This window comes from Fundulus heteroclitus, chromosome 18, assembly GCF_011125445.2.
Source record: "Fundulus heteroclitus isolate FHET01 chromosome 18, MU-UCD_Fhet_4.1, whole genome shotgun sequence".
Classification (NCBI taxonomy): Eukaryota; Metazoa; Chordata; class Actinopteri; order Cyprinodontiformes; family Fundulidae; genus Fundulus; species Fundulus heteroclitus.
In genome coordinates, this window is record NC_046378.1 from 18,056,595 (window position 1) to 18,078,949 (window position 22,355).

The window sequence follows — 22,355 nt, forward strand, 5'->3', positions numbered from 1 at the left end:
TCGACCTGTGTCCACTAAGTGTTCATCAGATTGACAGGCTGGGAGAAGAAACTCTCTCTGCGGCGGCTGGTTTTTGCAAAAAAAACATCTTGGTAGTGCCGACCTGAAAGTAAAAGTCCAGACAGTTTGTGTGCGGGATGTGTGAAGACTGCAGAGATGTCTGCTGCTCTTTTCCTGACCCCATTTCCGTACGGTCTCTGGAGTTGCCATAGCAGACCATCTCGGGTTCCAAGAAAGGGTGGTTCCTAGGAACCGGATGTGATCCACAGTCAGCTGTGTTGTTGAGGACAGTGAAGGGAGGCTGTGTGCGAGGTGTGTACCCTAAAGGTCCACCATCGTCTCCACAGTCTTGAGCGGATTAAGCTCCAGTCGTTAGGATACAGAGAGAAATGGAGAGGGGAGAGGACATCCCTGTGGGGCGCCGGTGCCGATCAGCCTTAAGCAGGAGAAGATGCTCCCCAGCCTCACCTGCTGCAACTGGTCAGTCAGGGGGAAAAAAAAGGTGATCCACTGACAGGTGGAGGCCAGTACTGTGAGCTTCTGGTAGAGGATATCTGGGTTATTGGTGTCTAAAGGCTGGTTTATGCCTGATGCATCTGTGAGGTCTGCATGACCATATTACGTCATTTTTTTGGGTATGACGCCCCTTCGTGTGGCCAAAGGTTTCTGCTCTGAGCACCTAGCAAAAATCTTAGGCTCCATTCGGATTCACCCTTAATAATAGCTCCTACCTTCTGTTATGTAACCTTTCATGGGGTCAATAGTCAGACCTCTATTGTGGGGAGGAAAAGAGCTTTGGACTGCTGTGCCGACTTCGGACAGCCTTTAACTTCGACGTCATTAAGTGACAGACATGGATGATTCTAGTCAAATCCAGTCTTCCGAAAATTAGTCAACGCTCTCTTCTCTCCGGACATTTTCGTTGATTTCCATGAGGGGGCTGTGTTGATACTTTGTGTCACGCAATGGATTGTGGGATTTCTTAAAGCTCCTTAGCGCTAGTAAGGAACCTTTGCAAGGTTCCTATGCTAAAGGAACAATGATGGGAAGCATGTAGGCTCCTTTTCCTACCTCCTTCCTCACTGACTGCGCTATTCAGTTAGCACTTATCATGCCGACCGCTGACACACTTCTGCTTTGGCTATAAAGTCCTTACTCAATAGTTTGGATGGAGCCTTAAAGCCCCATGCGGAAAAACACGGCGGACGAGCAAGAGCTCCATCCGGCGGAAGTTCGTATATATATATAGACATCTTCATAATTCGGCCCATAAAGATGACCGTGGTCAACAAATCGTTAACAATTCCTGGACAAAAATCGCCGTCACTCTTGGAAGAGAGTAAGAGATTTAAAATGTTGAAAACAACTGTGTTGTCTACTTCTATGTAAGATCACAGGACTCACTGGAAGCATCCCATAAAGAAATAAAGGGTAGTTTTGAATTTCATCTGAATACTGTACAGTGTTGCTTTGTGATATTTGATAAATATGCTATCTCACCTAAAACAATCGCCAAGTAGGCACTGATTTGTCTTTGTTTCTGACACTCCTCTCTCCTTTTTCTCTCTCAGCTTTATAGTAAAGACCCGGAGGAGCTCAGAGAAGATAAAAATGTTACGTCAAAGCCAAACCACAGAAGCTACTGCAAAAAAAAAAAAAAAAAAAAAAAGCTCAAACAAAAGGGGGAGTGACATTCCTTACTTTACGCCATGAAGTTACAGCATCAAGATTAACTTCAGGTAGCAAAAACATTTAGGCGAGTCATGAATGACTGTCTTGCACCATGTAAACCAATAAAAGTGTATATCGCTGAAAGATGCATGCATTAGAACCCAGTAACATTTGCCTGACAGAATGTCCCGATGTTCAATTGTTCAAGTTTAAAAAAGGGGAAGGAGTGAATGCAGATTTGTGTGATTATTAAAGGAGCCTCCACATTGTTGTTGTTTTTTTGTTTTTGTTTGTTTGAACAATGGACTTTTGGACATTAGGGAGAAGATATATATATATATATATATATATATATATATATATATATATATATATATATATATATATATATATATATATATATATAGAGAGGATGAATGATGGATTTTTCTATGTCTGGGGTAAGGCTCTGTCAAAGTTCAGGACAGTATGTTTAATTGTCATGTATCCTAACTGAACACCTTGCATATGAAGCATATACAAGAAATAATATATTTGAAACATGGGAATCTATACATGAATAGACAGTATTGATTTTATAAGATGTTTGTCTCCTAAGAGTTGCTGGGTTTGTTGAGTCTGTCTTGAAGGCTGGATTGGTAAAGAACTAACAAAATCTGGGGAAAATTTAAGCATTTGTGAAAGAAAAAAAAAGTGAGACCAACTGCATGCCCGAATGTAAATAGCCCAAAACTCTGCCTTCTTTTAGACTGTTATTGTTCGTTTCCCCATCACCCAGGGACTAACAGGTTTGCACATCGAACAGCCAATCCTTGCAACCATTTACAAATCAAGCCTCTAATATAAACACTGTTCTCTTTTTATCCTTTCAAAGCCTTTTTTACATTTACAAACTTTCTACACGTTTTACATTGCTATACTTTGACTGTTAAAATCTGTTCTTTCACTGAATGTTTCTTTTTCTCCTTGTATGGGTATGTAATGTATTTATATGAAATTATATATATATATATATATATGCAATATCTTCGCATGTAATGGGCCAAACAGCCTGACGCGCACTTATTTTTGTAAAAGAGCAAGTCTACGACTCTGCCTAAGAACAATAACTAGCATTTAAAAAGGCTTGCTTAAACTCACGGCACGACAAATGGTCTGGATTTATCACTTTAAGAGAAAACCTATTACTGTACTGTGTTAACTTTAGAGATGTAGATGTTATATTGACATAAAAAGTCTTATGCTCCAAAGCTCAGTCATAAATCAGTGAGTCGTGACGCATTATGCAAGAGATTTGTTTTTCTGTGGCCATTAAAGTGTATTTTTTACCCAATTAAGACTAAAATGCATTTAACTGGATGCCATTTGTTGAGTTCTAATGGTCATTTAAGAGCTTTTTACAATTGAAACAATGCAGCTGATATAATCTCAGTCTTCAAGCGAACATGGACAATGAAAGGCGGTTCAGTTGCAGATTGATTTTTTTTTTTTATGAGTCACAGCTGTGCAGAAAAAATAAGAAAATACTCCATCCGAACATCCATAAGCAGCAAAAATCCAAAGACTCCCCATGTTTACTATCAATATGTTTTTTGGTTTTTTGTTTTCTGTCATAATGTATGTGACGGTTCTCATCTCTGTGGTGTACTTTTTGCATGTGCCGAATAAATGTTACCATGCATGGTCCAAGTTTTGTCTGTTGATGATAACTTCCAGGTTGGCTTGTCGCTCTGCCACTCACCATAGAAGTGTTTCTCACGTGTCTGCCTTTAGGTTCAAATGTTTACTGTTAACATTCTGCTGGAAGGTGGACCTCTGCTCCAGTCTCAGGTTATCTTCAGCCCCTAACAGATTGTATTCAGCTCCCTCCATCTTCCCTGACCAGCTTCCCTGGCCCTGCTAAAGAATTATAACCCCACAGCACCATGATCTGCTGACAAGAGACATTCTTCACTGCAAAAACGGATCTAAATATAAGTAAAATGTTCTTAAAATTAGGGTATTTATCCTTGATTTGAGCAGGTAAATAAGATTATCTGCCAATGGAATGAGTATTTTGACCCCTACAATAAGATAATTAGACATACTGCACTTTGAATAAGATGATTGAGATGAATTGTTCCTATTTTAAGTGCAAAATTCTTATTCCATTGGCAAATCATCTTATTTACCTGCTCAAATCAAGGACAAATACACAGATGTTAAGAACATTTTACTTATTTCTAGTTCTGTTTTTGCAGTTTTCCACATGTTTGTGACGAGCTAACTGCAAATGGAGATTTCTTATGGCTTTCTTCTCTCCTTTCCTCTGTGAAGGCCAGAGTTACCCTTGGCCTGTAAGTTTAGGTCAGAGCAATCTTTAAAATCTAAAAGGCAATTTGTGCCCCTGCTTCGCATAAATAACATTAATTCAGGGTTGCTAAAGTTGCGCGTCCCAACTAAAAACACAGCCTATGAAGTTTTATGAATGCCTACCCTAAAATAATTTCAGGGGAAATGAAATACCTTTTTAGCATAAATAAAGAGAAAAAAAACATATTTCTTTCCCATATAGAAGGGAATATTCCAAATGTAAAAGGCACAAGGATTATGTCATAGAGAATCACAGTAAATGAATCTAAATAATGTGATCAAAGTGATATGAATGTCCATTAAAAAAAAAAAAAAAAAACATTTTCCACCCGCCTTTCAGATGCATGAGGAACAAAGTTAGAGCGTTACTTTTGCATTCCAACAAAACACATCGCTAAATTCGAGAGCGTAATATTCGCATGGTTACTTTTCAGAGGCTCAGACGGAGCGCCGCAACCGTTTTGATGTTAAATCCAATATAACTCCACTGCAGACTGTTTTGTGGCTGCGGGGGCCATTATTATGGATTGCACTACAGCGCAAAGCTGCTGCTTCTATTATATACAGCCCTGAACATGCAGCCGTTTCTGATAAACAATATTTATCATCACTGCAAAACCTACCGATGGCAGGTGGAGAAAGAAAAATAAAGAATTAACGGTGGTCCCGTGTGGAGAGCGACTAAATCATCCACATGCCTCACTGGTAAAGTTTCAGAGAGACACAAAAAAAAGGCCAAAATGGGGGTTTGACTGATCAATAAATATTGGGCGGGACAAGCGATGAATATATCTCAGAGCCAGCAAGTCTTTTGTCTTTTTCCTCCGGCTGCTTCGGGCAAATGTTTTCTCTCCTTTTTCCGCAGTTGTTTGTGACGTTCGCATCGAGCGGCTAAAATATTTAAGAGCTGCACCTCCGCCGTCATCCTGCATCCATGTACAAACGCCAGAGCTGGCTTTGGTACACGGTTTGCGTCTTACGAGCACTTTCCTGAATAAGTGGCAGCCGTGATGTGAATGCTGTATAAGAGACCCACAACAAAAAAAAACAAAGAGAAGAGAGAAAGCCTCTCATAACACCTGATCAGTCTATCTTCTCATTTGCATCAATAGAGACAGAAGAAATGGAATAAGGACGAGAACTTTGATTAAGCCTCTCTGGTTGACTGAAGCGAGCCGATTTTATTTGGATTCCTGTCAGCCGGCACCCTGGAGCAGTGTGAGAAAACCACATCGATGTTTCTCACAAAGCTGCCAGGCTTTCAGGCTCCTCTGAGGACCCGGCTAAAGTCTTTCTATCGAACGAGGTTGCACCTCTGTCTGCAGCTGTTCCCTTTTCGGCTAAAATGCACCGGTCTCCACGTCTAGGAGACTGAAAGTTTGCACATTCTTCTTTGCAACGCAGCTCACGTTCAGTCAGATTGGAAGGGAGAGCCTCTGTGTTCCACGCATCCTCAATTAGATGTAGGTACGGCCTTTGGTTGTGCCATTCTAACTCATGAACATATGCTGATCTAAAACAATTGGTTGTAGCTGTTGCTGCATTTTTGTCTTTCTGCTGGAAGGGGAACCTCCGCTAAAGTCTCTTTGGCCTGCATGTGGCAGAAAAAGAACACCGCGCAGCAGAAGTTGTCGCAGCCCTGAGGTTTCAAACTTCAAATCCCTCCAGACAGCTCAGGAAAAAAAAAAGAGAAAAGGGATGCTTTTAGTAAAGATTAAAACAGCAAAGCCAGTCAGTATACAGAAATACTTTTGCAGGGCAAAAGCAATCAGCAGCTGGCAAGTCAGTGAATTGGATAAAGCTGAAAACCTTCAGTAGAAAAACCGAGACGGGACCTTCTAAAAGGGTTACCATCAGTGATTGAGAATGTACTCAGGACTCAGTTGTTGGAAACCAAGTTCCTGGAGACGTTCCCTAAGAAAGGAGCCGTTCGGTACCAGCGTATTCATCGACGGTACTGTCCAGTTTTTAGGTCATATTTTCTCTGACAGATAGACAGAATCAGAAGGGCAGGTCACCATGGATTCTAACCCGTTTCAAGTCGTGGACCTTTGTGAGCTTCATCAGCTCTTTAGGAGAACATTTCACTTATTAAATTAGCTGTTCATTTAAACTTCATTCAAACAGATTAACGTTACAGGTCAAAGTTCTGTGCGGCCGAGCAGTCGGTAGCACACTTAATTTGCAGCAAGAAGGTCCTGGGTTGAAATCCCGATCCGGGCTCTTTCTCCTTGGAGTTTGTATGTTCTCCCTCTGCGTGCTTGGGTCCTCTCCAGGTACTCCAGCAGTCCGAAAACCGATTATGTTAATCGGTCTGTCTGGTTTGCCTTTCAGTAGGAGCGTGTGAGTGTGTGGTTGCTTGTGCTGCGCTGTGATGGACTGGAGGAGACGGGCACCAGCCCACCCACGCCGTGACCCAGCAAGGACAAGCAGCAACAGATGATGGATGGATGGGTGGATGATGGACATTTATTAGCATAGCAGCTATGGATGAGTGATGGGGCCCTCTCAAAAAGTTCATTTAACAGTCAAGTTATGGATGTTTTTTGTTTTTTTTACTTTGCTGTTGTAGAAACTGACGCTTTAACAGCCTTTTAAAACTCCTCAAAACATCCATGTGTAGGTCTTAAACCCCTTTTAGACTATGGTTGTGCCTTATATCGTTTGCAGGCTGAACACCAAGCTGCCCTTGCCATAACAGATCAATGGCTAAACTCCAGCACCACTCATGTAAATGTAAATACAATCAATAAATGCACTGCCTGGCCAAACAAAAGTCACCACCTGGATTTAACCAAGCAAATAGGAACGAGCCTCTCATTGGAGAATTACTGCGTGGGCCATTATCGTTTCAGCTGGCAACCAGTTATTTAACCCCAAGAGGTACAATGAGCTGCTTCTCATTTCTTAAACAACCGACACATCCTGTGGTCGTAAGAAAATATGTCAGTCTGTTTTAGAAGGGTCAAATCGCTGGAATGCATCAAGCAGAGAAATCATCTAAGGAGATTGCAGAAACTACCACAATTGGGTTAAGAACTGCTCAACGCATTATTAAAAACTGGAAGGATAGTGAAGACAGGGGGTAAAAAAAATAAAAAATCCTGAATGGTCGTGATCAGGGTTCACTTAAACGTTTGGTGAAATCAAATGGAAGAAAAACCAACAGTAGAACTCCAGGCTAAGTTTATTTGTGAAAGTAAGAGCATTTCCACACGCACCATGCGAAGGGAACTGAAGGGACTGAACAGCTGCGTAGCCTTAAGAAAACCGCTAATCAGTGAGGCTAACCGGGAAAGAAGGGTTTCCCAGGTTCCCAATATTTATGCTCCCTAGCTATATGCTAGGGAGCATAAATATTGGGAACCTGGAGCAATAGAAGAAGGTCATGAGTCCAGATTGACCCTGGTCCAGAGTGATGGGCACATCAGGGTAAGAGAGGCAGGTGAAGTGATGCACCCATCATGCCTAGTTACTACTGTACCTGTGGGGGCAACGCTATGATCTGGGGTTGCTGCAGATGGTTAGGTCCATGTTCAGCAACAGTATGAGCTCAAAGGATGAGGTCAGCTGACTACCTGAATTTACTGAATGACCAGGTTTAGTCCGTCAATGGGTTCTTTCCTCCTTGATGGTACGGCCATATTCCAAGATGACAATACCAGGATTCATCGAGCTAGAATTGTGAAAGAGTGGTTCAGGGATCATGAGACATCATTTTCACACATGGATTGGCCACCAGAGTGCAGACCTTAACCCCACTGACAATATTTGGGATGTTCTGGAGATTACCATCATCAATGCAGGATCTTGGTGAAAAATGAATGCAACGTTGGATGGAAATAAATCTTGTGACATTGCAGAAGCTTATTGAAACAACGCCACAGGGAATGTGTGCCGTAATCAAAGCTAAAGGCGGTCCAACGAAATATTAAAGTGTATGACCTTTTTTTTTTTTTTTTTTTTTGGTGCCCAGCAGTGTGCGTTGGTTGCCTCACTCTGGTGTCCTGGTGCTAAAACCTTACCAGAAAACTGTTTACCTCCAAGAAATGCAAATTTTGCATTAAAAGAGTGTGACAAATGAAAAGCAACATCACAAAACTTAAAACATATACTGATAGGAATAATTTATTAATTCACATTTTACAGTTTACAATGAATTATGTCTCTCTCTCCCCCCAAATCATTAAAAATAACCAAAAAAGAAAAAGAAAAATATTCCTTCAACCTCCTTATTAAAACAAGAAAGTTTTAGTCTCTCTGCTCTTGTAAAAAAAAAAAAAAAGCATGAAGCTTGTCCACAAACAAAGCAAAAAAAAAAAAAAAAAGGTCTAACTTGTACTTTTGGTCTCCATTTCCTTGTGAGTATAAGAAAAAGAAGTGATCACCGGCCCTAAATCTGTCTCACGGTTAATCGCGACCTCAGTGGGAACTTGATGGTCAAACTTGGTTCCTGTCCTAGAACAGGACCAATGAAATGTCTCTCTGCTCTGGAACCTCAGGGGCCCGCCGACCACTGAGCGCGCTCTCTGGGGAGGAGGTGACGGATCGTATGCTACAAGGAGCAGAAGAATCCCGCCTTGCTGGAACTCATCTGACTGGGAGAGGGGGGGGGGGGTTGTTAGTGGAAAGCATAGAGCAGGAGGAGAATGGTGCAGACGCCGACCACAGTGCCGAGGATGAGGGAGTCCCGTCTCTTTCGCAGATTGACTCGCTGGATGAGATTGTTGATAGTTGGGAAACGATCTGAGAGAGTCAAAAAGTTAGGGAAGATGACCAATTAAACACTTTATGACATATATCCACCGACCTTTCAAAACAAAACTGGTTATCAAATAGCAGCACTAATCTTAGAGCAATACATCTGCCTTGGGAGGTTACAGAGAGCTTGCAGGCCGAGTTTAAAGGATACTGGCCAGAGTGTTCACCCTGCTGTGTATGGATTTCAGGAAGCCCCTCTGCGAAGTCATGTTCTCCTTGGTCGACATTGCGATGCTAAAGAAAGATACAAAGATAAGTGAGCAGGGGGGGCAATACTGCAACCTTTTACTAAAGTTTCCTTTCACAGCAAGAAAGTAGAAATATGAATGGAAATTAAACTCTAATGTGAGATGTTTTGTCTCAGAGATGCAATGATCAGAGGATCAGATTTTTTTTGGATTGTTTTTTGGTCTTTGGTTTTTGGAAGTCTTTGACGTGCCGATCGAGATCTCAGCTGATTCTGATTCACAAAGCAGATTGTAGAAAATACGTGCAGCAGATCCTGCCCATTAAGTCCAGCAGATGGGAGAAATTGGCACATATTTGTGTGTCAGGTCGCAAACATAGCAGCTGTGAGAGCGATCAAAGAAATAAGGAGAAAATGTTTTACGTGCTTTTTAGGATTTTAATTAACAGAGATCTTATGAAGCATTCCTCCGTACTTTAGGAAGCGTTTGACTGAAGGAATAACATTGGAATCGTGCCTTTAAATCAATAAGTGACGCAGCAGATTGCAAAGCAGAGAAATGATTCATCGCTTCAATGGATTCTTTTGGAGGAAATAAACTATTGATGAAAGGGTAAAAACATACGAGGATTGGAAAACCACTTCTATAGTCAACTTTAAACCGATAAATTACAATATTTCTCACCCCATCCCCCACATTTTCTGCAAATGATCATTTTACTGCACAAATGAACTAACAGGAATGCTATGCAGTGTCTCTGGCTGCGATTTCCATAAACATTGATTTATTAGAGGGGCTTTTCCCTATATACGTGAAAATAACCCTAATTCAAATGCAGGCAGAGTGACACCACTTGCTTGGTGAAGCTTTTTAAAGAGCAGATCACACGCAAACCCAGGTTTGTAAACATTTAGGATCTAATAATAACTGAGCTTCTGCCCCTGTGTGTTCTAGAAAACAAAGAGTGAAAACTAAAAACTTTTCTGTTAGCCTTCCTGTTGTCTGCTCAAGGTCTTGCTCTCTCTCTCTCTCTCTCAGCCTGAATGGACACGAACGACTGTCTGGGCGCGTCTAACTTCGCCTTTAAACACCTCGCTAATACGGACATCAAAACCTTTTATTCTTCCCTCGGCAAAAGCGAGAACACCACAGAGCATCGCTGTTACCACGACATGACAGGACTCGGGTATGTCGGGTTTGACTTATTGAGGGAAAACATCCGATCTTTGAGTCTCCACCTGACAAATGAAAAGTAGGATTTCCTCTGATTTTTGGTGCGGTTTCTCGGTGCATCTCTGCGATGTTGGGCCTCTCGCGCTCTCCGACCTCAGCAAGTTCCAAAGAACAAAAGTGCAATTGAGCAATTGGCAGGAAAAGTTTCAGCCAGAGTCTTTGGCATCCGTTACACACAGCAATCAATAAAAGACTCCGAGCTCATCTTTGAATCCTTAACTAGCGCTCCTGGGTTGGAGGAATTAGTTTCCACAAATGTTACTTACCGCTATAGCCAGCTGCTATTCCTAATTACTTCAGATATGATTTGTGTTTAGTGTTAATATTTCAGTAATGTAAACATACAGTGTGGAGAAACGCTGTAGAGAGAAACAGAACGCCTCTCAACACAGCGGGACGAGCCCAAACAAATGACATCACTGCAGATGTTTACCTGAAACGTATGTCGTAACTAAGAGGAGAAATAAACAGTCTGCAAAAAATGTTGGGCGTGTGGAAGGTGATATGTGTAGGAGTACGGGTGGGCGAGGTCCTGGCCCCCGCTGCAGCATTGGCCTGGAGACGCGTTGTGAGGATCGTGTTCCCCTCGGTCAGGAGGAAAATATCTGCTGACTCCAGCGACCTCGGCCGGCCCTGATGTAAACCGGCTCATGAGACGCAGAGGATAAGGAGACACTGTACGCTATCTGTGAAGAGTGGAGATCTCTGCCTCGGTTTTACTCAAGGCAAAATTCTACGGAGAAAAACATTTTGTCCGACTATGAAAAAGGGAGATTGGCATCTCTGATGCCGTTCTAGCCTCCACTGTATGTTTGAATTATGATTATCCCGCCTGCAAAAAGGTGCTTAAACATCGCTTTTCTATCAAATCTCACTGCTTCCAGCAAACAAGCCAGAAGCGCATGACGAATACAGCTGAACACAAAATGATGCATACCCCTGGCAGATTGAGATATATAGCAATCTTATAATTCAACCACGTTTCTTCCTACTGGAAGTAACAATGTTTTGGGGAAGCCCGGTCAGATCCCAACCTGGACCCAGTACAGGATTTGTGCAGGGAGCTAGAGATTAGTAACCTGACAACAGCCAGATGCATGTCTCGCTCCGCCTAGCTCCACTCACATACATCTGGGACACCGCCATAGGAATTGCCTTTATTGAAGGCTGGGCCTTATCAAAACTTCTTGCATATGATTGGATAAGCCACTTGTCTGTCATCTTTATCGACGTGCTATTTCAACCACTCACACCGAAGCTAACCCGTGACGCTGATGATAGCGACGCAGGGGAAAAAAACAACTTTTTTTGTATGTGTTTGCGGCTCTAGTGGCACGCGTTTTATTGACAGTGAGCTGACAGGAAGGGGGGGGAAGACAGGCGGCCAAGCGCCGCGGGTCGGAGTCGATCCCGGGCCGACCGCGTTAAGGACTGAAGGCCTCCTAACATGGGTACGTGCTAACCGCTAACCGCTCCGTGGCGCGTCTGCGCATCCGCTGCAGACGCGCCCCGGAAAACAAAACTTGCCAAATCCGGTCGGGAGAAGGGCGAAAACATGGTTTCCAGCAACAAAAGCCTTCAGAGCCGTTTTCTGATGTTCTTTTAATGAAACAATATTAGGTAGATTGGACAACACGGAAGAAATAGCAGCATCAATGTTAACGCTTGCTTCCTCAACGAGCCGCCATTGCTATCAAAACAGTCTCACGTCACGGTCGCTTCTCCACTACGTCACATCTATGAAATGCCAGCCCTGCGTCCTGATTGGCCAGACCATAAAATTGGTTGGAGAAATCACTTTCTATGGGCTATGTCCCAGATGTATGTGAGTGAAGCTAGGCGGAGCGAGACATGCATCTGGCTGTTGTCAAGTTAAGAGATTAGGTGAAAACAGTGAAAACATAAAAACAAAAAACATGCATTCTCTTATTTTAAAGTGAAAATACCTTTAATTTCAAAGTAGATGCTTATTTTATATTGTTTTATTATCAACAAAACAATGTAAACGATCAATGCTTCTTTTCATGAAGAGGATCTTAGGTTCAAATCTGCCAGAGGTATGAATAATTTTGAGCTTAACCGAATGTCAGCATGTCATTAAACACAGTTTGTCATGAGTGAATGACCGTAGTAGTAAGACGTGAAGTTAAAACAGTTTTTAATGTAATAAACAACAATAAGTAGTAATTATAGCATGAATCCCAGGTAGTTATACAGTTGGCTAATATTTACTGCAGTTTAAGCAGTTTTTGTAACCTTGATATTTTGCACACTGATTCCTGATATATTATACGAGACTCAAAGTTAATTGGTTTTAGTGTCGCTGACGTGTTATGCAGTCAGTGGAGTTACAGAGATGTTAAAGGAAACTGTTTTCAATAACGCAGAGACTGCAAGAGAGAGCAACACTTTCAACACATAACAGGAAGGTAGATTGCATCATAGCTGCTTTTTTTTTTTACCTTTTCAGTTTTCTCTTTCGGCTCTAAATAAACCTTTTGATCACTCACAGCACGAAGGACAAAAAATATACATAATCATATAGTTTCTTATAGTTCCAAAACACAAATTCATCTTCTGCTAAAGCAGCTAACCAGAGATTGGAAATCAGCTATAAAATCATTAATGTGCCTTTTAGCGGCTTTTTCCCTGAATGTATTAATGAATTATTCCTAATTCATTTGGAATAATATCTGCCCCAACCAAAAATATATAGCTGAGGCATTCTGAAAATTACCAGGCTAACCCCAAGCAACAATACGGTTTCTCCCCCAGCTCATTTTAAGCGGGCCTCCAGGCTTTACTCGACCCCAACCCTGACCACACTGCAAAAACGGAACTAGAAATAAGTAAAATATTCTTTAAAATGAATGTATTTGTCCTTGATTTGGGCAGGTAAATAAGATGATTTGCCAATGGAATAAGATGTTTGCACTTAAAATAGGAACAATTCATCTTCATCATCTTATTTCAAGTGATGATAAATATCTTATTTTAGGGGTCAAAATACTCATTCCATTGGCAAATAGTCTTATTTACCTGCTCAAATCAAGGATAAATACACTAATTTTAAGAACATTTTACTTATTTTTAGATCCGTTTTTGCAGTGCAACATTTTAACCATGTAAAATTTGTCAAGTCCCCAGACAGAGCTCAGAGAAGGTGGAGAGGTTATGATTGCAAATAATTCTTCAAAGAAAGGACAGATGGTAACGCTTACCTTATTGTGTCATCCATCAGTCGGTCTGAGCTAAAGTTTGGAAGCAGAGCAGAGATACACACCGATTAGATATAAATCACATAATTTAAATGTAAAACTTCCACAATCACATAACAGGGTATATACTTAATAGAATTTGATTAAAAGCTGAAGCCTCATCTTTGTCTTGGTGATGAACACTTTGAACAGACCGCTGACTGGTCAGAAACTTTCCGGACAAAGTCATTATTAGTGGATTTGTACCAGGCTGAGACATAAACACACTCCTATTTATGACAAATCTAAATGAACGTGAAGGGGAAACCAGTCAGTAGGTGAGGTGACCCACAACTGATGCAAAATGTTTTCACCCTGCAGATAATTAAAAAAAACAGTGAAAATGTTTCTGCTTTGCTCCCTTAGCCATCGGTTTTTGCCATTTTGCTCATTCAAATGAGACTTTCTGTGGTCTTAGCTTTAAGTGGGCTCCTTCCGTTTTTACCCCACCAGTTGTGTTTTGCTGCAGTCATTAAACTGCTCATTAGCTTCAAGCTAATTGCCTTTCCCAGCATGATGAATGAACCCACGCCAACCACATGCTTTCTAGTCTTGTTCCGCGCACAAGCAAATGTGCCCAGAATCTAACAATCTGGTTTCTGATGGGCACGGACTTTATTTTAATCAGTCCAACTTTGTTTGGAGTAAAAAAAATTTTGTCTAAAAATGTGTCTTTTTAGGCAGCAATATGATCAGGGATTGTGCAGTTCAAGTTCTGGAAACTACGGTTTCCAGAACTTAGTCGCTGTCAAACAAACAGGGTGTGGAAAGCAGCAATCTTTAGGAAGAGTTTAGTGAGAAACACAGAACCACATTTTAATTGCTGGTGAAGATTCTCAGTCATCCAGGTCATGGTCATTCCAAAAAAGTAAAAAAACAAAGCAACTGGACTTGTTTTCCGTAGTTGAAGATGTTTCGTTTCCTCTTCAGGAAGCTTTCTCAATTCTAAAAGGCTGGAATAATGTGGAGTACCAAGCTTTATACTACTGGCAAACAAAGGCCTTGTAATGGCTTAGACAACATGCAAATTCAACCGAAACAGGTCCAGTTGCTTTGTTTTTTACTTTTTTTGGAATAACCACAGTTTAAGTACTTCAATGTTTCACACCCAACAAAAGTTAAAATCAGGTAAGTCTACCCTGAGTTAGTACATAAAACCAAAACTATATTTTTGGTTAAATTTCACAAACTACACCCAGGCCTGATTACTGTCTTACTGGATTATTGCCTTGTCTGTTGACATCTATGAGTCTGGAACGGGTTACAAAACATTTCTGAGGCTAGGGGACTCCAGCAAACCACAACAAGATGCATTGATCCATAAATGGAGAAAACAAGGAACATTGGTTAACCTCCCCAATCGCGACCAGCAAAATGACTCTAAGAGACTCATCCAGGAGGTCACAAAATAATCCAGAACATCTGAAGCACAACAGACCTCACAACACTACTAATAACTCACAACAATCCCCGATAACTCTGGGAAAATATTCTGTGAACTGGTGAGACAAACATTGAAGGTGCGTCCCGCAACATTTGGTGTAAAACCAACAACATTTCAGGAGAGTAACACTAATACTGCAAGTCATACATGGTGGTGGTAAAGTGATTGATGGTCTGGAGCTGCTTTGCTGCTTCAGGACCCGGAGGACTTGTCGTGACCGGTGGAAACATTAATCCTGCTGTCTAGCACTAAAGCCTGACGGAGAACGCCTGGCCAGCAAGTGTGGGGCACAGACAGTTATTAGGTTAACAGAGCAACTACTTTTTTCCCCCCACATAGGACCACGTTGGTATGAAAAGGTTTTTTAATCAGTTAATACATGAAATCAGAATTTGAAAACAGCTCTTTGTATTTCCTATGGTTATCTTTTTTTTTTTTTTTTATAAAATCTGATTATCTAAAATAGGTGTGACAACAAAGCAAAAACCAAATCCTCTAGGGGTCAAATAGTTTTTTGCAGTATTACAAGTTTTGGATTATAATAGGAATCTATAGGAAAAAGAAGATGTATTTCTGGAAATTACATTCTGACAGATTTAGAATAAATGCTATGGTAACTTAGAAGTGAGTTGGATCAGAAATAGTGTTGAGTTGTCATTTACTATAAAAAAAAAATGACAATGTGACAAATGACAACAAAATGACAAAGCTTTTCATGATATTAATATTTTTAGATATACATGTAATCATAAACGATAAGTGCAATTATGTACTATGTTTGTCTCACATTAAGGACAAACATAGTACACATTAACTAAATATAACAAAAGTAGGATTTAAACAGACAACCAGCACATTTCATTCTCACTTGAAGCATTTAGAAAATACTTTTCAGCTAATAAAGCAATGAAATGTAAACATTCGTCCCATGTCTTCAAAAGGAAATGGAACTGAACTGATCATAATGGACTGTCTGCTTTTAGTGAAACAACAAAAGCTTCCACTTAGGGTGTTTACTTCCTTATGTAAACTGAAATGTGTTGGTTTTACAGCCAAAAAAACAACCTTTCAACCAGTTCCACTTTTGTATTGCCAGTTCATGGAATATTTCCAAAAAGTCTTGGGGATGTTCAATTTCATTTCATTTTAATTTTTTTTAATGTGAGATGGGTCTTTGTGATCAGCAGTTGTTTTGGGTATAATTTTTTTAATTGTTGAATCAATACCAATGACAGAGGAAAGTTCTTCGATAACTTATTTTAATTGACTTTAAATCATTGTAAGTATATTTTTTTTCAGACGACCACTACTTGGAAGGTTATGTTCTGTTTTTCTCTGTTTGACGATGTTTGGCTCTCATTGTATCTCACTGGAGTCACAATGTTTTTTGTTTCTTTTTTAAATCTTGTAGTCTACTTCATGTTGTCAGAGAGGTTCTACTAAACTGATTTATTGATTCTACAAGTCAGGCAGTAATCAGCCCTGGGTGAGTAATGTGATATTGAACTTTTTTTAAATAATTTGATTACTCGCAGTCAATCCATGTTTTAACGAAGGGAGCCAGGGTTTCTCCCACCGTATTGTAAGTCTGGCGGGGCCGCAAGGCTTTACTCGATGTTCGAGAGCAACATTTAAACAGTCAGTACAGTTTCCATTTGGGAGAAAACCTCCGGGTCAACATAAGCTAATGCTAGCTGTTATTAGCTTGACGCATATTACGATACCCAGTTAATTGGTGCACCTCCCGCAACCCACCATTTTTTGGGGGAAATCCTGGGAGCAATTACTTTTTCAAATAGTACTGGGTTGTAATAGCTTTGTCCCCTTTAAATAAATGTAATCATCATAGGAAAAATCTTATCCTGATATTTAAATTGATCAACCCTTTAAAAAGGCACATTTACACTCAATCTTAAGTAAGCAGGTGCATATGCATGAAGCTTTCTGTCTGCCTTATTTGTTCACTTCATTTATATTTTAGTCCCTCATCAGGAAGCTTGCAGGTGTGTTTCCAAACAAAAAACTGAGTAATACCATTGGTAACTGTGCAGGTGGTGTGGTAAAGTTTAATTCAGATGGGTTCAGCAAAAGAAACAAGGAAGTACATGACAATGGCAGAAATGAGGGAATTTCTCCATCCACATGCTGCAGTGTATTCGATGGCAACACAACCTACAAATGTCTATTGTGGTGCCTTTTATTAAACTCCAAAGCTTACATCATCACTGTTTCCTTGACAGTCACGAATAGCCCCATTTCCACTGAAAGTCCTGACATTTAAATACCTTTTTTCTTACACGAGTAAGAGGAATCCCAAGTAATTTTTGTGCTTTGTTGCCACTGCTCTGAAAGGCCACAAAAATGTTATTTAAATTAACTGAATGACGTTTAGGGAAGTTGTGCAGAAAAATGCACTACACCTCCAGTTCAGCAGGTGGCGGTAACAAGAAACCAAACCTTACCTCAGCGTAACTTCAGTTACCTAGCAACTGTGACAGTGTGATGCACAAAGCTGTAAAGCAGTAAAAATCGAGCCCAAATTCTTGCTCTATTTTGTTAGAAAAAATGTCCATGTCGGTTGGGTCTACCTGTATATATTGTTTGTGTGCATCCTGAGCCAGTGTCTGTCTCAAAAAAAAAAAAATTCACCATGCTAACACGAGGTGACAAAGGATTGATTCTTGAACATTTGGACAAAAGACAAAGGCCCAGATTCTGTGGTTTACACTCATCGGCGGGCCAGCAGTCAAGGATGAAGATGTTTGCATCCTGGACAGAAAGAAACGTTGATTTGAAAGAGAAGTAAAGGAAGCCATTTTTGTGAAAAGAAACCGGCCATCATTAAACCGGTTATGAAGCGTCCGTCAGTTTGACTTAACCTTACGTATATATATAGCAAAATATGAACAAATAAATATACCACCGATTTTTTTTTATAAAAAATTCACATTTAAGAGAAAATCGGAAAAGATTATGATCACTTTCCAAGCGCCCTCCAACCCGGAAGTCGTGACGTCAGTACGTGAACGTTCATCTCAACATGGCGGATTACTGCACTACATGCGGTAGCCAAAACGAGAAATCTGAAAGCGAAATTTCGACTTCAACCGAGCGATTCCTACCAGGAGACCATTCTGATGTATCGGAGGAAGAATATTTGTGTCTGGAGCCTCACATGTTCGACCCAGACGTTTCAGATGAAGAGAAGGCAGCGGACGAACAACAGCGAGTCGGACAATGAGCGGAGATTGGACGTCAGGAGATTAGATGAATGGTAGGACACGTTTTTTCTTTTAACTACGCAGTTCAAATATTTGTTCGTATGTTGACATAATTTTCTTTTAGGCACCATAGATATTTATTGACTAAAATGCCAGTGTTGTGCGAAATTCAGTTCCCCTGTGAAAATCTACCCCCCTCCCTTTGTCGGGAGCGCGCATTGCTGCCGTTTTCACGGCGCTTATAATTGATTTTTCGGTAAAACAACGCATATAATCATATCAAGGTTGTAACATATAGTTTAATCGGCAGCTGTTTACAAAATTATAAAATAAAAATAAATAAACGAGGTCTTCTTGCGCTGTTTTGTGTTATTTTAAACGCCAAGATAATCTGTCTTTTTCCCACTTTTGTCACTTATTCAGCCAACGTGTAAAGCGAATTTCTTCACTGTTAGATCAATAACGTCTATCTTATCTTATTAAATAAAGAGATGAGGACAAAATGTATCACTAAAATAAATTAGCATTTATTCACAACTAAAAATGAATTTATGCCATGGCCTAGTAAGGCCCCATGATAAGGCGCTACTTATCATAAAGAATCACTTGACAACATTTTGAAAACAGTCTCTGTACATTAATATTTAGCCTACCTACATACTAGCATAACAAAAGTCAAAAATAATAACATATTAAAAATATACACTGAGTAATATTGAGGCCTAAATATTTCCTGAAATGTAAATCAATTTCCAACTTACCATAAATGCATTAATAGTGAATTTAGCAAATCAGTTATGGTGTGTAATTCATATACAAATATACAATTAATCAATCTTATTTTTTAGGTGTTCCTGTTCTCACTGCCAATAATGGATTCTGTGAGAGAGTGCATCTGTTGCCAGAAAATCGACTTGGTTGTTGCTAAGATGGAAGAAGCCAGAGGAGATGGATGGAGAAATCCCTGACTCAGACCATCCTGGCATGGAAGCTATGTGTCTAAATGTTTGGACATTGCAGGTTGCTTGGTCCCAATACAAGCAACAGCATAGGCATATAACCTTTAGACAATTTGTGAGATGGTGTTGGGACTATTTAGGCAAAGATACCAGGGCTGTGATATCCTCGTATGCAGTCAGCTGGATAAGGGCTCACTTCCCACCCCCAGGACATGAAGATGATTTTACCTTTAGAGGTCACCTGATGGCAGTTAAAACAAATACCCAAGCTGAAAGAATAAAATCTAAAACATGCATGTAAACAAAATTGTTGTGGTTAAATATGTAATATAAGCAATTACTAATACAATGATTTCATGGTCTGAATGAGAGATTGATGGCATCATCTTTTGTTGGTTTCACAAATGAACTTGTCAGTGATGGGGGTTCTGATGCTGCATCAACCTGCTTAGTTTTTATTTTCTCCAGCTCTGCTAGCAGCATCTAAAAAAAGCAGCAGTGGGTAAAATTTCTCATAACAATTTTTTTTGATTGCTGGGGTGCATTTACACACAAGTTAATAAACAGATACAGGAAAGTAAAAGACAACACAGGAAGGCATAGATGCATGAAAATAAAAAGACAAAGAGTGAAGCAACTAGTAAAGCAGTGGTGATTCCTGACAAAGATTATTTCAAAAAGAACACCTAATTATCTCAGTATATATGCAGCAGAATTAAGTGTGCTATATTATTAGCTTGAGAATGGGTGGAGGATACTAATATAAATAAAATAATTTGTAGTGATTATCTGCACTGAGTATTCAAAAGGGATGTACAAATAATCATCAAAATATATGAGGTTATGGCTGTTCATCATAGAATATGTGAACAAAATAAAAATGTAATATTGTTTTGGACTCCTGCTCATGTAGGTTTTTTGGGTAATGAAAGAGCAGATAGGTTGGCTAAGGAGGCTTATAAAAAATAATATATTGATATGCCAGTAAAGTTATCCAAATCTGAAGGCAAAAGTATAGTTTGGAGAGAAAGCAATAAGATATGGAAAAGTAGGTGGGATAATGAAATAAATGGAAGGCACTTATATAGGATACAAAATACAGTTGATGTACTAAGGATTAGAGGAATAAACAGGAGGGAGGAAATAATTATAAATAGAATAAGAACCGGTCAGTTTGTTTTAAATGGAACTCTTTGTAAAATGGGGAAACATCTTACTGGTTTTTGTAGTTGGTGTCATAATGTAGAAACAATAGAACATGTTTTTATTAATTGTAGAAGATATGTAAATCAAAGATTATTAAAAACGGAATTAGGTTTGAATAGGAATTTTAAATTGAGAATGTGGTTTATAAGCTAAATAGTATTTAGGGGAAAAAGAAGATTCTTCGGTTTAAAAAAGTAATGGGATCAGCGAATTTGAGGAATAGATATTAGGATCCAATAGATGGCAGTAGTGCAACAATAATGGATGCAAGCTGCCGTTAAAATCTAAAGAAGAATAGCGGCTGTGAAGCACAGACATCTTATGTCTATGCCATGAAGAGGCAAAGACCCCTCCCCCGGAGCACCGAGGCAGTCGTCTTTAAAATGACGAGCCACAAACGGGCTCTATGTGTGTCTTTTGGCCACTCATGCAATCTTCCATCTTCATGGGAACAGTACACAGCGACACAACGACGAGGCATCTTGTAAAAAAGCCGTGAAAGCAAAACAACCTTATCCATTTAGTACTCAGACAGTATAGCGGGTCCCGGCTTCCAGGTTAGCAACTCATGCTATGACGTCACTGGGAAAGTCCGCCGAGCGAGATCGTTTTGATTCCATGGATTTTAAAAATGCAAAAAACGAGAGATGCGGGTAGGAGACCAAAAAAAAATTATCAGAAGTAATGAATAACTATGTGGACATCATCTGTGAGAAAAATCTCGCTGATCTGTCACTTCAACGATTAACGCTTCATAACCGGTTTAAATAGCGGCGGAGGCCTCCGGTTTCAACTGTTCACCTCTACTGTGCTGTTATTGCGAGTATCACTCAGACCCCTTGTAATAGCAGGCGGCCATCAGGGCACTAACTATCGGTTACTAGCCTGATCGCCCTCGTTTGCATGCGAGCACAAGTTTTGTTTGTCGCAATTAACTTGTTGAGCTGAATAAGTTTCATAGAGAAGACACGAAACGTTTTAACAAACAAGAATTCGGCCACAGGAAATACTTAATTTTTTGGGGATTTCCCCTGAATTCTTAACCTTGCCTACAAGATGAATTCTCACGGTATTTGTGGTTTCACAAACACGAGACTCCATCTTGTGCCGCTTAGGCTTCAGCCGTTTGTGTCTGAACCAAAAACGGTTCGGGCCAATCACGTCGCAGTATTGTGGTTTAAGGCGGGACATACCGATGCCACGAAAGCAAGAGCTGCTGAGCCCACAGACAAACCAAGACAAACATGGCAGCCCACACACTTTATCAGTCTGGCTGGCCAGGTTACTGAGTTCTGAAACTAATGCAGAACCGCCCTCTAGTGGTCACACTGACTAATAAACTAAGTTAATAAACATATTTAAAGAACTGGGCGGACCTATTTACATGCCTAAACCGACCACAAATGGACCTTAAGTGTGCCAAAATGAGCAAAATCAGAAGAAATCTCCAAGGGACACATACCTAATCCCAGCGCTGTAGCATCATCCAGCCTTTTTGACAACAAACAATTCTTTAGTGGTACTACTTCCAAAGAAATGCAAAGAAACTCAAAGCACTGCTAAAATATTTTACTGTTACAAGTATCAAGATAATGTACTTTGTTTGCTTTACTAAACATTTTATTTAAGAAGTTAGTAAAATATACTGCTCTCATTCAACTTCTATAACAAGCAACACTGCATACCGAAAAACGAAAACATCACATCTTTCAAAGAAATCAGTGAAAAATGATTGTCACCCCCTTCTTTAAGCTCCTATTTTGTAGTATAGTATTTCACCAAGAGCTAAGAGGACAATTTAAACCTATAGAAGAAAGCTTAAGTTTGGTGTTCACTGGAGTATAATACAGAAACCCACACTGCCGACGAACTCTGCAAGTCTAATTTTGCTCAACTTCATACTGTCCTGAGAAATAAATAGGGGGAAAACTCATTTCAGAGGAAGTTCTTAGAGCGACCATAACTATTAGAAGTGTCATGGTCAACACATTCAATTAGAAGTGTTGTATCACGAACCTAATGGACCAACCCCTCCTTCCATCTAGTTTATTCATAAGGACTAA

At 40.1% G+C, this 22,355-nt stretch overlaps 2 protein-coding genes across 2 annotated transcripts in view; one reads left to right on the forward strand and one right to left on the reverse strand.

Annotated features, from left to right (window-relative positions):
• trarg1a (trafficking regulator of GLUT4 (SLC2A4) 1a) overlaps positions 1-1,669 on the forward strand; it is a 28,975-nt gene extending 27,306 nt beyond the window's left edge. The window contains exon 3 of the mRNA XM_012877379.3: positions 1,572-1,669. Coding sequence (XP_012732833.1) covers positions 1,572-1,579 — 8 coding nt within the window. The 3' untranslated portion in view covers positions 1,580-1,669. The remainder of the gene's footprint in view (positions 1-1,571) is intronic.
• Positions 1,670-8,293: 6,624 nt separating this feature from the next.
• Positions 8,294-22,355, reverse strand: part of gosr1 (golgi SNAP receptor complex member 1) — a 28,792-nt gene continuing 14,730 nt past the window's right edge. The window contains exons 7-9 of the mRNA XM_012877353.3: positions 13,427-13,456; positions 8,936-9,018; positions 8,294-8,769 (exon numbers count right to left, since the gene is read on the reverse strand). Of these exons, the coding sequence (XP_012732807.1) occupies positions 8,645-8,769; positions 8,936-9,018; positions 13,427-13,456 (238 nt within the window). The 3' untranslated portion in view covers positions 8,294-8,644. The remainder of the gene's footprint in view (positions 8,770-8,935; positions 9,019-13,426; positions 13,457-22,355) is intronic.